This window comes from Strongylocentrotus purpuratus, unplaced genomic scaffold (genome assembly GCF_000002235.5).
Source record: "Strongylocentrotus purpuratus isolate Spur 01 unplaced genomic scaffold, Spur_5.0 spur5_scaffold_8, whole genome shotgun sequence".
NCBI lineage: Eukaryota > Metazoa > Echinodermata > Echinoidea > Camarodonta > Strongylocentrotidae > Strongylocentrotus > Strongylocentrotus purpuratus.
The window spans coordinates 17,140,301-17,155,107 of record NW_022145614.1 but is presented as its reverse complement, the minus strand read 5'-3'; the positions used below and the strand labels follow the sequence as shown (position 1 = coordinate 17,155,107).

Genomic DNA, 14,807 nt, shown 5'->3' with positions numbered 1-14,807 from the left:
GGCTGTATAGAGGGCGCAAGTAGAACTACAGTGTGTACATGAATATTATTTTAAACTATTATCAATATGTATATGAGATGTGTTTCTTGTCTTTTCCTGGGCATTGTCATTATGATTTACGTATTAGAATTTATTATGCAAAGTAATTTCTTGTTAAAAATCAACTCTTGTTTCTTTTTTTTACTGTCTACATACAATGTAGTTAGAAAATAAATATAGAAAACTAAAATGAATACATGTTGATTGCTATAATATTATTCTGTTCGATATTAGTGTCAAAGTACATATGCTATTGCATTTAATGTATTCCATTTTTGTTTCATTTAATGCAATAATTTACAGCTTAAAATTGATCTTAATGCTACTAGGGTTTTCAGTATATTCTGAATATGCGTGTTTGCAAAGAAGGTGGCATGTAGGCTGCCCAAAGAATGGAAATACTGACTGGAGAGGGAGTAGCGGCACTTTGTACTTATTTACAGTTGACAACTGAACAACTCATACCCCTTGTAAATTTGATGTTTTTGCGTTTTTCGTAACTCAAGAATGGATGGAAGGTGGAATGGTTGAATTAGGGCCTTTGTTTGATACTGGTAGATGTAAGCTTTAGTACTATGTCGCATTCTCAAGAAACATAAATCGGGGCAAATCAACATTTCACGACATATGAATAATGTAGTTAACTGTAAATCGCCTTTTCATATGATGGAGAGGAGAAGGAGGAGGAGGATGGGAGAGCGAGAAAGAGAGAGAGAGAGAGAGAGAGAGAGAGAGAGAGAGAGAGAGAGAGAGAGAGATGAATGGGGACATGAAGAACAATAGTTACAATCAAAGATGAGAACACCTGTTTTTTGTCAAAGTCGACTACTTCGTAGATATGATTCAACTGTGTACTAAGTTTAAATTTTCTCTTACATGGAATGAGATGCCTCATCCCCCCTCCCCAAACAATATTCCATAGCTGGTATTGCTTTTTTTTTTTTTACTTCCATCGAAACAAAGTTGGAGGAACGAGCTCATTCGAAAAATTACATTAACTTTACGTCGCTAGTAACATATTTTTCATATGATGAGGAGGAGAGAGAGGAGGAGGATGGGAGAGCGAGAAAGAGAGAGAGAAAGAGAGAGAGAGAGAGAGGGAGAGAGAGAGAGATGAAAGGGGACATGAAGAACAATAGTTACAATCAAAGATGAGAACACCTGTTTTTTGTCAAAGTCGACTACTTCGTAGATATGATTCAACTGTGTACTAAGTTTAAATTTTCTCTCACATGGAATGAGATGCCTCATCCCCCCTCCCCAAACAATATTCCATAGCTGATATTGCTTCTTTTTTTTTTTACTTCCATCGAAACAAAGTTGGAGGAACGAGCTCATTCGAAAAATTACATTAACTTTACGTCGTTTTGAGAAGAAAAAAAGCTGGTGTTAAGACTGCACTGCACACTAAAATTCATCGGCTTAAAACAGTTGTGCATAAACTCGGTATGTTACTAGTGCTAGTCCTTTCGTTCTTATTTAGAGGATATATACAGTGCATTATTTTTAAACGGCAATAAAATGATTCCAAAGAGACCGAAAGCTCAAAACGATGGTCCGCGCGGTAACATTATAGTTATCGCTATTAGCTTATGAATGTTTTTATGAATTTGCTCTCTCTTATTACTCACTGTATATAAAACAGTAAGAAATCTTCGATCATGTAAAAGGATGTATTTTTTTGTTCCTCCTATTTTTACAAACACATATGGTGAACGTTCATTTGCCCATGCTGCCCCAGTTTTAGGGAATAGCCACCTAGACTCACTTAGAAACACTGACACAATAGATAAGTTGAAGTCCACCCTGAAAACGTATTTATTTCAATTTATTGTAAAAGGAACTCAGTTTCCTTTTTGTCTTTGCTTTTCTTTCTAAGCGCATAGAGACATACTTTGAAATGTGTTATGCGCTATATAAAAATGGATTATTATTACTATTATTATAGTCTATGGGGGAAAGACCTATTTCATGAAACTTGTTTCCAATAACAAGCCACTATAAATGTTATAAGCTACTGAAATCATGGCCTTTGATTGGCCGAGGAAAAATTTGTCATAGAAATTTAGCGTTTGTTATTGATAGTCGTATAAAACACGGGCCCTGGGCCCGGCCCTGGGCAGTAAAAGGAAGACCGCGTGAAACAGCTGGAAGCTGCAGAGATGAGATGTCTGGGAGGTGTGAGAGGGGTAAAAAAAACAAACAGATGAGGCGATACGGGATATGATTCAATTAAAAGGAAGAGGTAAGAGGACACTGTTTTTTTTTTTGGGGGGGGGGGGGGGTAAGGTCACCTTTTTTAGGTCAGCCATGTGCATAATTTTTTTTTTTTTTTTTTTTTTTTTTTTTAATAATTAAAAAAAAAAAACCCCAAGGGGGGGGGGGGGGGGGGGTTTAGGTTTTTTTAGGGGGGTTTACACACATAAAAATACCAAAGGGGGGGGGTTCAACCCCCCTCCCCCCCCCCCCCCCCCCCCCCCCCCCCCCCCCCCCCCCCCCCCCCCCCCCTGCTGCGTACGCGCCTGTACTTGACCAAATAGGGAATATGTTTTTGCTTACTTTTTACGAATCGAAAAAAGGCCTATACACATTTTTTTTTTAAACCCTTTTAATATATCAAACTAACGCCATAAATGTATTGCACAGGCCCATGAGCTTACATGTGTGGTAAGAATTAGTCTGTTGACATTAATCATCTAAAAGCTATTCTTTTTTCATTATCCATATAGATCTACTTGATTAATTTTCTGCCGTCTCCTAGTACGAGCCAGCCCCGCACATCGATGAATTATTCATTAACGTTCCTACAGTAATAATAAAGCAATTACGTAAACTGCGCATGCGTCCTTGCAACCATCATTATACGCGTTGCTAGGGGGACGGTCTTCCCTGGATGCGCACGTAACAATCAAACTTGATTACAATAGGGATTACCATGTGTAGTCACTCCTTAGCGCACCGGCAACAAGTGAACTGTGTTTAACACAAACAACATCTCCAGCGTCTTATCTTTTTATAGCTTGAGTGGCCAGTACAAAGTTCGAACACGATTCCTATACTCATCATCTCCAATATTCAGCAGCAAAAGAGGATCTCGCTTCGCTATATAATATCAAAGTGTTTCTTAAATATTTCAATAGTTAATATCTGAAAATGCCGACGGTAGAAGTACCATATTATGTCCCGCAATACCCTACTTTTAGGAGGGCCCAGTTGGCGGCGGTCAAGGAGGGTTTATACCACCCCTCCCTACCAACCTTCAGGCGTATGGACATGGACACAGCTGCCCATAGACTACCGGACGAACATTGCAGGACTACCACTGGTGTAGGACCAGGTAAGATCTCATTCAATCACCTTCTCTACATTTAGTTTGATATCTTTTTATATTCAATTATTATGGGTATATTACAACAAAAAAGTTTTATACTGGTCGTATGTACGTTAAGTTCATTTTAACTTTTTAAAGACATTTACTAAAACTATAAGACTAGTTCTACTTCTTAATTTTCTTAACGAGATAGAGGTGATTGTATCACACTGTTGGGAAAGGATAAACTACAGACTGAAAATAATTTGCTTTCTCTTACATTCCACGCGGCTAAAAATTCTTAGTCATATTTTTTCTTCCCTTCACCAAACTGTTTTCAAATTCTATGTTTGTATTGATGTTTGTGGCGTCTTTTATAAATCGTTAACTGTAAACCCGAGAAATCTTCGATGAGTGAGTAACGCTATTGCCATTTATTGTGTTTTCCCAAATCGTATTCCATCAATTTGTTTGTATTGATATACACCATCTTTGTTCATTCAACAAGTTGGGGGGGGGGGGGGAATATTCATAAATAAAATAATGAAGCTGTAATTGAACATATACAAATCTTAGGAACATTATTTACCCTGACTTTATATGGTCTGGAAGGTTGATTAAAAACGGTAATTTGAAGAAGTTTACACGCAATAATTCACAAATCTTGTATAAGAGTCATCTTAGACAATATGAGTATTAATGATTATTATTGCTATTTGGTGCATTAATTCGTTTAAATCCAAAGGCAAACATGGTGGCTTTATTTATGTGAATCGTCAGGACACAACCCTCCCCTTCCCCCAATATCATGCTAGAAATAGGGAGACGTGCTTGCTCGATCGCCATCTCTATTGATGTGTAGTTGTCCAGCAATATGATTAATATACCCCCTTCCTTTTTCTTCTTTATATAGCTGACTTTCAGAACGCCACTGCCACTTATTTCCAGCCACCAGCAAACACCTACAACGGAGCGGTAAGTCTTCTCGAAATTATTCCTGCAGAACCCCCCCCCCCCCCCCCCAAAAAAAAAAAAAAAAAAATATATATATATATATATATATATTATATCGTGTAAATGTATTTACCTAATGTATTAACCAAATGTGAGCACCATCATCGAATAATGCAGGTATGAAGCCGGGAAGTCTTGCTTTACGAAAAATAATTCATAGCAAGCATTCACGAACATAACTTATAAACAATGAACAATGGTACATGTACAAATACATGTAGTATATGGGGGGTGGGGGGGACTGCTTAAAAAAAAGAGTTTATTCCCAAATCATTTTGGGAAGTTGTTCCGGGCTATAATGCACCCTGCCTCTAAGAACAGTCTCTCCTTTCTCAGACCACCCCCCCCCCCCCGACCACCACCTTTGATCTCAACACACAAACACTGCCTCCCACCGTTTTGATCAATCACAATAACCACGATCACAAAACAAACATTAATTCAATAATAAATCATTTCAAATCGACCATATATTCCCGAGCCATTGTTAAAATCCGCATGATGAATTCTGTTCAATAAGCACGATGAATAGCGAAGTGTTTTGCTTTTTAGATAATGATCATCCGTATTAAAAAGAATCAGCCCAATATGCAATTGTTATTAACAAAAACACACGTAATACATTTTGAAAGTGTTAAAGACCGCAATTCACGGACCCACGCGAAGCCAAAACTTAAATAAACACGATATGAAATCGACAAAACCCTTGACGAAGAATGTAAGTTGCAATTCGTGAACTTGAGCTAGACATTACCCCCTACATTGATGAGAGAGAAAGAGAGAGAGAGAGAGAGAGAGAAGAGAGACGGAGAGAGAACTGGGTATTACATATCATATTTTTCAAAGCGGAAATTGAAATTATTTTGATAGCATATTTTGCCCCCCCCCCCTCCCCCCACTACCCCAGTTAAGTTTTGTCAACATCTGTTAATTAAGCCAGTGTTTAATTCTGACCATTTTTGCGCTTTTCAGTGCATTTGGAATGTAAGATCTAAATTTAGAACATTTTAAAAATGTGAGACAGTTTATTTGTGTATTTATCAAAATTATTACAATCATATAAAGAAAGAAACGTTTTGTTTGTTACACATTTTTCCCATGCGAGCAAAACATTGACTATAGTTTTATACTGATTTTGAAATCGATAACGTATAGTCGTCATGGTAACGTATACAATGCATGGAAAAATGATCAGCTATTTGTGTTCTGCAAAGGTCATCAAATTAAATTATTAATTATTTATCAACTACATCTCACCAAAGCTTTTATTGCAGAGTCGCCATTTTATGTCGCTGATGAAAACGACGCTTAGCATTTTTTTGTTTTGTTTTTATTTTATAACTGCGGGGAAAACACTCTGATTGAAACATTGAAGCTATCTGAACTATCATCTGCATGTGCTGTACGCCGGATCGTATAATATCTTCCATACATAATCATGATCATTAGCTTGATTAATAGGTCATTCGAAACACGGATGTATTTCCGTAGAGTCACCTGCTTCATGTATACAAGCGCTTATATTACAGTTTATGTGGATAGAAAGAAAGAGAGAGAGAGAGAGAGAGAGAGAGAGAGAGAGAATTGGGAGACGGGGTCTGTTTATTTTGTAGTTCATTTGCAGAATATGCTGGGAACGATGAAAAGATAGGTCCATGCATCATTAATGTTGGCGAGGGAGGCATAATGGAAAACATGTTATTTGAATACAGAAACAAAAGAATCGAAGAATATTATGGCATTCAATAGTAGAATGGAATATTGGATGGCAGTTTCGGAAAGGCAATTCGGGTTCTGTATGAATTGCATACATTATGTTTATATGGAGGTGATGTATGTGGATCCACGCACGCAAAATAAAAAACTATGATTTGGAAGGCATAAATACAACAAAAAAAAGCCTGTGGTGGACTGTAGAAGTAAAAATTACGAGAGAAGGATGAAGTATTCAAGAGAGAAGACAAAAGGTAAGAGATAATTGAAGAGACTAAGTTAGAAGTTAAATTGAAATAGTAGAATATGGGTCTGCAGTTGGGAAGAATGATTGCAAAATTCATCCATTCATATTTCCATACAGAATCGAATCCCAATCGCATGCCATATCAACATTCAAACCACATTCCTGCGTGTGGGGCATTACCCGTTACCATAGCAACCGCCGACCGAACGCAGAGACACCAGACGATAGAACATACAAACTAAATATGACTTGGCGCGTTTTCAAAAAGCTCTGCAGATTAGAGTTAACACCTGCATCATATTATGTTACAGCCTTACATGCCTACATAATGAAGCGAGATTGATTGATTGGTTGATTGATTGCGTTTAAAAGGCGAATGCATATAGATCCCATCGACACTGGTCGATTTTTAATTAATTTGATTTATTAAAAACATTTTATTGGATTATGCCTTGATTTATTAAATGAATTGGCTTACAGCGATTACATTCAGGGTCCGATTACGTGTTTATTCAACTGTTATGCTCAGCAAGATAACTTCGAAAAACAAGACTTAGACAAGTATATCTACGAAGAATTGTCTTCATTATAATTATAAAAGAAAGATGAGAAAACAATATTTCTGAACTTATATATAGCTATAGACGATATATAGCTATAAACTTGACTTCTTTCGCGAACTAAACTGAAAATCACAATTTTGAAGGGGAGGGGGTGCCAGTTTTGTCCAGCTCCTATATCCGTCAGTGCTCACACTGTTGATTTTGTTGATTTATATTGAGCGTTTATACCATATGAAACATTCCAGATCTATTCACAGTTTACCGAGGTGTTACGTATAGATCTTTTATTCAGATGAAAAGGGGCAGTGCGCTCCCCTGTCCACGTCAGTATTGTTCTCTTTCTTAGCGCAACAAAAGAAGAAAGGATACAAGACACTATGCAACGGGGGAGATAATTTACAAAGAGATTTACTGAAATCGATATTTTGTTCTTTCCCAATGTTTGTGTTCTTATTTGCCCCGTTGCTAGCTTTATACTGCGCTGTGGCGATGAGTTGATTGATAGATTGACATACTTTTGGCGCGGATAATAAAAGCAGAGAATGTAGGCTATAGCAGTTCTTCACACAAATTTGAATGTGAAGAATGACACATTTGTGATTTGATCGTATGGTATTTTACGCATTATTAGAGAGAGGTTAGCTCCTAATGAACTGGTTAACATAATGTTGCAGTTTCGCTTGCCAATGATTTGAACTTGGGTAGCCGGATGATCAATGTCCATCATAAAGTTTGAAACAATTGTTTTTTAAGCTATCAAATGAAATTCACGGGAAGAACAGAATCCAATCAACCAAAATTGTAATGTATAGTATTTGAAAGAGAGAGAGAGAGAGAGAGAGAGAGAGTATAATTTGTATAGGCATTGTTATGCTTCTAGTCTTCTAGTGATCACTGCAATTAAACTGTGTTCACATTTGTTTGTCGAATTTATATTGATGAAAATTACAAAGTCGATGGTAAATGAGTGCTAGTTTTGAAATATAATATTATTTTACACCATTTTCTGAATGTGAATATATATTTTGTTTCTTATCTTTTTCCACCTGCAGAACATCACCGACACTGGAAGATTATTGCGAGAAACGATGAAAGACGATGTCAAGTAAGAAAAAGAACGTTTAATTTTATAGGTTCTAAAAGTTCAAACATGTAGACCATCATAATTATGGGAAAAATTAATAATGAGAAGAAGGAGAAGAAGAAGAAGAAGAAGAAGAAGAAGAAGAAGAAGAAAACGAAGAAAAAGAAGAAAACATTCTTTTCATGAAACTTGTCAACCTTATCACTCTAAATAAAGATGATTTATGTCAACATTATAATAATAATAATATTAATAAAGATAGATTTATTTAGCGCATTATAAACCGAAGTTTCTCGATGCGCTTTACAAAGTAAAAAACAAGCAAGTACAAGTAAATTTAAATAGTTACAAATTAAGAACGAAATATAAAGACCCTAAACTAAAGACATGTAGCTAAGATAATTCATTGCGAGCAAAGTTAATACAGATTATACAGGTAGTAAATACTTATGACAAATCAATTAGAGTAACATATTCAATTATAATACATAGATGAATTGTAATGTCAAAAATTACAAACGAAACAGGTAAGTTTTAAGAAGGGTTTTGAAAGTCTGTCGTGTGGGAGCTTGACGGACATGCAGAGTTATTGGAACTCCACTCGTGTATCGCTAGATTAATGCATAATACACTCAGCCAAGACCGACACCAGATCGACAATAGACCTAGCAATACAATACATTTCCCGAAAGGCAATTGCTCTTTCGATAAAGGGTCGGTTTGGAGTTGTTTTGGGGATATTTTAGTGATAAAACAGGTTTCAGTGACAATTTATCTTAACATGTTGGCCACTTCACTTTTATTTTTATTTCTGTTTAGATCACTACGTCTTGACTGGGCTAAAGCTAAAGATATCAAAGAACTACCACAGATTAAAAACACAGGTAAGTAAGATATGTGGTGAAAGGTGTGAGAAAATCGGAAAGATAAAATAAAATATAGTGTCACAACAAGGTAAAATTATATTATTGAATCACATCATTAATTCATAACCACACAACAGTAGCAACATAATTAAACCAAAACAAAATAATAAAATACCTGTGCAAACGGTATAATTAAGGTTCAATACAAAATCAATGTATTCGGAATCCCATATCGCTAAAAAAAAATGCTAATATGACATCAGATTAAAAAACCCACTGGTGTACAATGTTGATATATGAATGCCCAAAATAACTGAGTAAGATTTGTTTTTAACTGATTGATAAGTAAGTGACTCAAACCCAAAATTTGCTTTTGTATGTTTCATTCTTTGAAAAATTGATTAATGCAAACGATGGGTAAAAACTATTAAAAAAAAAACACTTACCGGCGTTTTAATTGATCTGTTATAGCATGTATATCCCGATTTAAATAAGGAACTCTCAAGTAGGTCTATACTTGACGTTATAGAAGATATCATCGCCATGCAGAAGTTATGAATCGTATTTCCAATCAAGACAATTTAATGATGGGTACATTGAACAAAAAGTTATGAAAGAACGTTGATAGCCCAAACTACATTGTTACGTCTGCTAATTCATATAGTATGTTAGCCACCTATGACGAACATTCTTTAGGCTTTACAGTCTCAAGTGAAGTAATTATTTGCTTACATAATGGACCAAGACCCTATTTAAACACTCTTGTTGGTCCCCTTTTTTTTACAGGACAACTGAGATTTAGTGGGTATGCAGTGAGGTACCAGAAGCCAGCCATTAGCGGTTCGTGGAGAGTAAGTACAGTATAATAATATACAAGCGTACGGGGGGGGGGGGGGGGTGGAGGGGGGTCCCTAACACTTCTCGAAGCTACTAATATTCCTGCAAATGTTGACAACACGTTTGGTCTGTTTGCAAATTTTATTCTTATCTAGTAATCAAGACACCTAGAAAAAAAATGGGATTCAATGCTATAATTATGACCACAGATAAAAGATGCCATAAATGGATAAACAATCCAGCAACAGCGAGAATTACTAAAATGAAGTATGATTATTTTCCCGCTATAAAATAAAAAGGAATTGGAAACTTAACATTAGAGATAATAAATGTCAGCCTCTCCCCGGAGAAATCATGCCCATACAACACATTATTATATTTATGTTTGTTTTTTCTTCATCATATCTCATGAAATATTTGTGGTATGAACAAAAAAAAAATTGACTCTCTCTGAAAGGATGAACCTTCATTCAATCAGAAATTGTTTGAAAAAATATTTGGTGCAAACAGTAAAATTGAACTATTTGAAAACCTATTTTTGTTTCACATCTCATTCATGTGACGAACCTACATATTCTTTTGTATTTGCAGTACACCTTTACACAGGAGCCTCGTCTTGATCAATATGGCCAGCGACCAGTTCCTGCCAACATCTAGTAAGTGCACTCCCGTCTTAAAGGCATCGTTTAACAATGTTAAATCTGAGATGCACGGTCCTACGTGTTATCAGTGTCTTTGTTATGGTGTAATATTGGAGCCCTGAAGAAGAAAAAATCGCGCTTCAAAATGATCAAGAAGTGCCACAAAAAAGTAAAAATCTTTGAGTGACCGGTTTGAGTGACCGCAAAATTTGGATTCGATTTCCAATCATAAATATCTTCATAATCAGACAGGCGATCGGCTTGTACAAGCCATGTGGTTCCTAACTGACCTAAAGGTTTATAATAATCATTGCAGCATGAGCTAAATCCAAAATTTAGTTTTAAAATCTGAGACAAAGTTACCGGATCTCTTTAAACTCTCTCTATGTTTGTTATCATATTTGATTGAAATTGGTGCCTTCTTTGATGATCCTTAAATTTGAAACTCCATCATCAGGATTGAAAATTCAAGGAAAACCAGGCAATTGTGTTCTCATGAAATGCTTAAAACCCTGTTAAAGCGTCATTGGAGCAAGCTGTAATAATGTGTATACAGACATAATCGAATACGAAATCTATGCATCAAGCAAGGTTAGGGCATAGAGTTGCGAGACTCATGATTAAAATAATTGTTTATTTCCTTATGTTGAATTTGAACTCCTATGAAACTACAAAAATAGGTTAATTACAATTATGGTGAATCATATGCATCTGGGCATATTACAAAATTACATTCTGTTTTCTCAAATGACCAGGAAATTCAAAAAAGCTTTTGAAAATAATAATATGTTTACTTTTAACTGTTTGTTAACCATCTTTTGCCATTTTCTCTTTTCTCTTTTGTATTTTTTCTTTGCCATCTGCTCTCTTCTTGATGACCGTTCCCGCCAAGCAGCAGTCGTTACCGAGACACGTTCCCTCAGTACAGCCGCAACATGTCAACAGACGCGTTCCGTTAACCCTCCCCCTTCCCCGAGTCACATGCCCCTTGCTAGATATCGCATAATTAATCAAGTACAACCAAGGAATCTGAAACTGTACGAATCGATTTGTAAGGGTGTTCTAATATTGAAAGACTCAAGCTGCAAAATTGCTAGGTATTATAATATTATGCCATGAAGAATAGAACAAAAGTCGTTTCAACATAGAGGTATTTTAGGAATATTAAGATAAGATGGTTCATGGGGCTTTACGTTACTACTACAATTCAAATATATTAAAAGATTATTTATATCGTAGGAACGAAATGGAAAGAACAAATCGGAACGAATTTTATGTTAAATGTTTGATGTGTGTGCTTAAACGCTGCATAGTATTTTATATTGCCATGTTTCATTTTTATGAGTGGAGGGTGTCTTTTTAGTGCTCTCGTAAAAACGAATAGACTGAAAAATGAAATAATTTGTACAATGAAGATCGAAATTATTTACCATACTGTAGGCCTTTCCATTATTATCATTACCTTTTTTCTCGCTTGATTCAATCCCTGTTCAGGGAAACATATACTTTCCTTGAAATATATTTGTATCAGGTAACCATGACGTTTAGTGGTATTTTCTTTTGCATTTTGCATGTATCTGATAGCTTCTAATATATCATAATTGACATCTTCGGTGGTAAACGCTTTATAAGCGACGTTTTGATTATTATTATATTATTATTATCTAATGGTCTATTTTGTTGAATATGCTGTGCATATAAGCGGGCCTGGAGCCTACTATGATCAATCTTTTTTTTTTTTTTTTTTTTTAAGTGTCCTAAAAACCCTTCATAATGATAGAACGATCTCAAACACTTTCCCCAAAATCAACCTGAGGCGATTCTCTCGTGTTGAAATATGCGAGCAGCACAGTGGCAACTTACGGAAACTGAGCTTGATATCTTAAGGTGATACAGTATAGGGTTAATGAAATGGCCCTCACTTTGAATGCTTGAAAGTATTTGCGGTCATCTTATAGTATAGCTGCAGTTGTAGCAGTTTCGCTTAACATTAACGGTATTCTCCGCCATATTTTTATTTTCTGTAGACTCCAAAAATTGTATTCCAGTGAAATGTTGGCCAGTATTTTTTCCTTATCAAAACACTATGCAAAAGTTAAATTGATCTTGAAGCAATAGCAGTTAATCATGCGATAACGTTTTATTTACTTTTATATTTGATTATGGATTTTGAGTCAGTAAAGGGTGAGAATGGGCGAGAGAGAGAGAGAGAGAGAGAGAGAGAAAGAGAGAGAGAGAGAGAGAGAAGGGGGGGGGGGGGTAAATATGAGAACGTTTTCTTTGAATTGATTGTGTGTCAACAACGATGACACTTTATTTGATGTTTTTGCAATGCAGTTATTCCGTCCATGCATGTGAATGTTAAAATAAATGACGATTATAATGATTTGTGTATAAATCATTCTCCATTTCTGTGTTCATCCATACGTGATACTTTCGTCAATGTTATTAACGTGTTGGTGCAAGGAAAATGCCAGAATATTTTATGTGATGGCCGTATGTTCATCAGCAGTCGAAAATGTCGGGATACATTTATTATTGATGTGTGCTGTGTGCCATGTTATGTAAATAATAATATACGTACATGCGTAAAGTCATTTTGCAATAAATGTCACTTCAAACTGTAACTTTCGTGCATGGTTTGTGTTTATCGTTTATATATAGTGAGCATAATCTTTTAGCCTAGTAGTGGTAGATTATTGCCGATTGGAGTTAGCGGACGGAATAGTATAAGCTTAAAGGTAAATCCAACCGTGATAGCAAACTACTCTTATCTAGCGGAAAGCAGAACAATCAGAGAAGTAGACTGGTGAAAGTTTGAACGAAATCGGACAAAAAAAAATCAGAAAGTTATGCATTTTTGAAAGTTGTAATCACCATAGGTATGGGCTCTCCCAATTGGCCGAATGGTCTCTGTCTCTGTGTGATGTTTCTGTGATGTAGATGCGGACAACTTTTCAATTTGCTCTAACACACAACATGAGTAAAGTGTCAATTTCTCAAAAATATTTGACTCAGGAGGGTCTTTTCTCTTTAGAGGACCTATAATAATATGTTATCCATAATATATTTAGAGGAATCCCACGAGAGAAAAGGCACTTAGGATAAGCACAGAAATTACACGACAAATAGGATAGTCATCAGCGATTACGTCCAAATCCATTGATAAAACTGCCAATTTGCGATTCGCATTAATTGACTTAGTGATCTCATCTTTCAAACATTCATAATTTTCTTATTATTTCTCCTAATTAATTTCCAACTTTCGCCATTTTGTTTATCTTATTGTTCTGCTTTCCATACGAATAAAAGTATTACAAGGGTTAGATTGCTCTTTAAAGGTACTATGTCCCATTTGCAGGCAAAACTAAATGATCAAATGGTTAAATTCCAACGGCATTTGAAAGACAATACTAATTTAGAACTTCCCTAAAAAAAAAGGGGGGGGGGGCTTGAAAATGTCTTTAAGTGGGAAAATAATGACTATTAGTTGTCGAATCGACTTAGGAGCTATAGAGCCAGTAAGTAATAGTCTGATTTTTCAGACCATTGTACCGAATGGTCGTACGTTTTATGCTACGCAATAACGCAAACATTCCATCAGTTTAATTTTGGCCATTACATGAAGTGAGATATTGATGTAGACAAATGCTCATGTACCCTTAACAGCTCATTTTATGTATGTTATTACCAAAGATGAACACTTCCAGTTACTCACTCAATAGTGTCTGACAGTGAAGTCTAGCAAGTAAACAGGTTTCCTTGCATAATTTGAATATGAGGACACTGCTAGTGTTTAAATTTCACAAATATGACATACATGACATACTCATATTTCCTGCAAAGTTGTACAGAATTTGATGTTGGCTGCAAAAGGGACATAGTATCTTTAACAGAGGTTTACAGCATCAGGAACATCAAGTTGACAACTGTCTATCATTTGCATAAACTTTATTCAGGGACCACCCGGTTCCGGAGGCCGCATTGGGCCAAGCAGAACAAATTGTGAAGGGATTCAATCTAGTTTATCCCAAAATAGCCCCCCTTAAATGTTGTAGAAATAGCGGACAGTAAAGGGGCCCGATTAATCTCATACAGTGAAGTGCCTGGGAATGTTACATTCGGGCAGCGAGGGGCCTAAATAATATGACTTTGATATTCGATTGTCTTTTAATAATAAAATGAAATTTTAATACAATTAAGCAAATTTCTTAGAAACTGGAAGGATGATATACGAGCAAGCGACGCCCCCCCCCCCCCCTCCCCAAGTTCCAGGCAAATTTGTACATGGCAAACGAGTGCCGCTGTGTGACGATATTTTCCTACTGGTGGCGGGAAAGACATCCACATATATGGAAAGGGGAAAAGGAAAAACCTTTCAGAGGCAACGACAGCTACAGCAGACGCAGTCTAGTTCTGGACCCTTTTTATGATTTTTTTTAAAAATTCGCCGACTATAAGCGTTAAGCCGGGTGATGGCGCGCGCGCCGTCA

General features: G+C 36.1%; 1 protein-coding gene across 1 annotated transcript; it reads left to right on the top strand.

The window, feature by feature from the left end:
- Nucleotides 1–2,982: 2,982 nt before the first annotated feature.
- LOC577525 (testis, prostate and placenta-expressed protein) lies at nt 2,983–12,941 on the top strand. The gene is made up of 7 exons (XM_777748.5): nt 2,983–3,376; nt 4,263–4,324; nt 7,939–7,991; nt 8,790–8,854; nt 9,623–9,687; nt 10,265–10,329; nt 11,210–12,941. The coding sequence occupies exons 1-7, from the start codon at nt 3,193–3,195 to the stop codon at nt 11,271–11,273; spliced, it is 558 nt and encodes a 185-aa protein (XP_782841.2). The 5' UTR covers nt 2,983–3,192; the 3' UTR covers nt 11,274–12,941.
- Nucleotides 12,942–14,807: the final 1,866 nt, after the last annotated feature.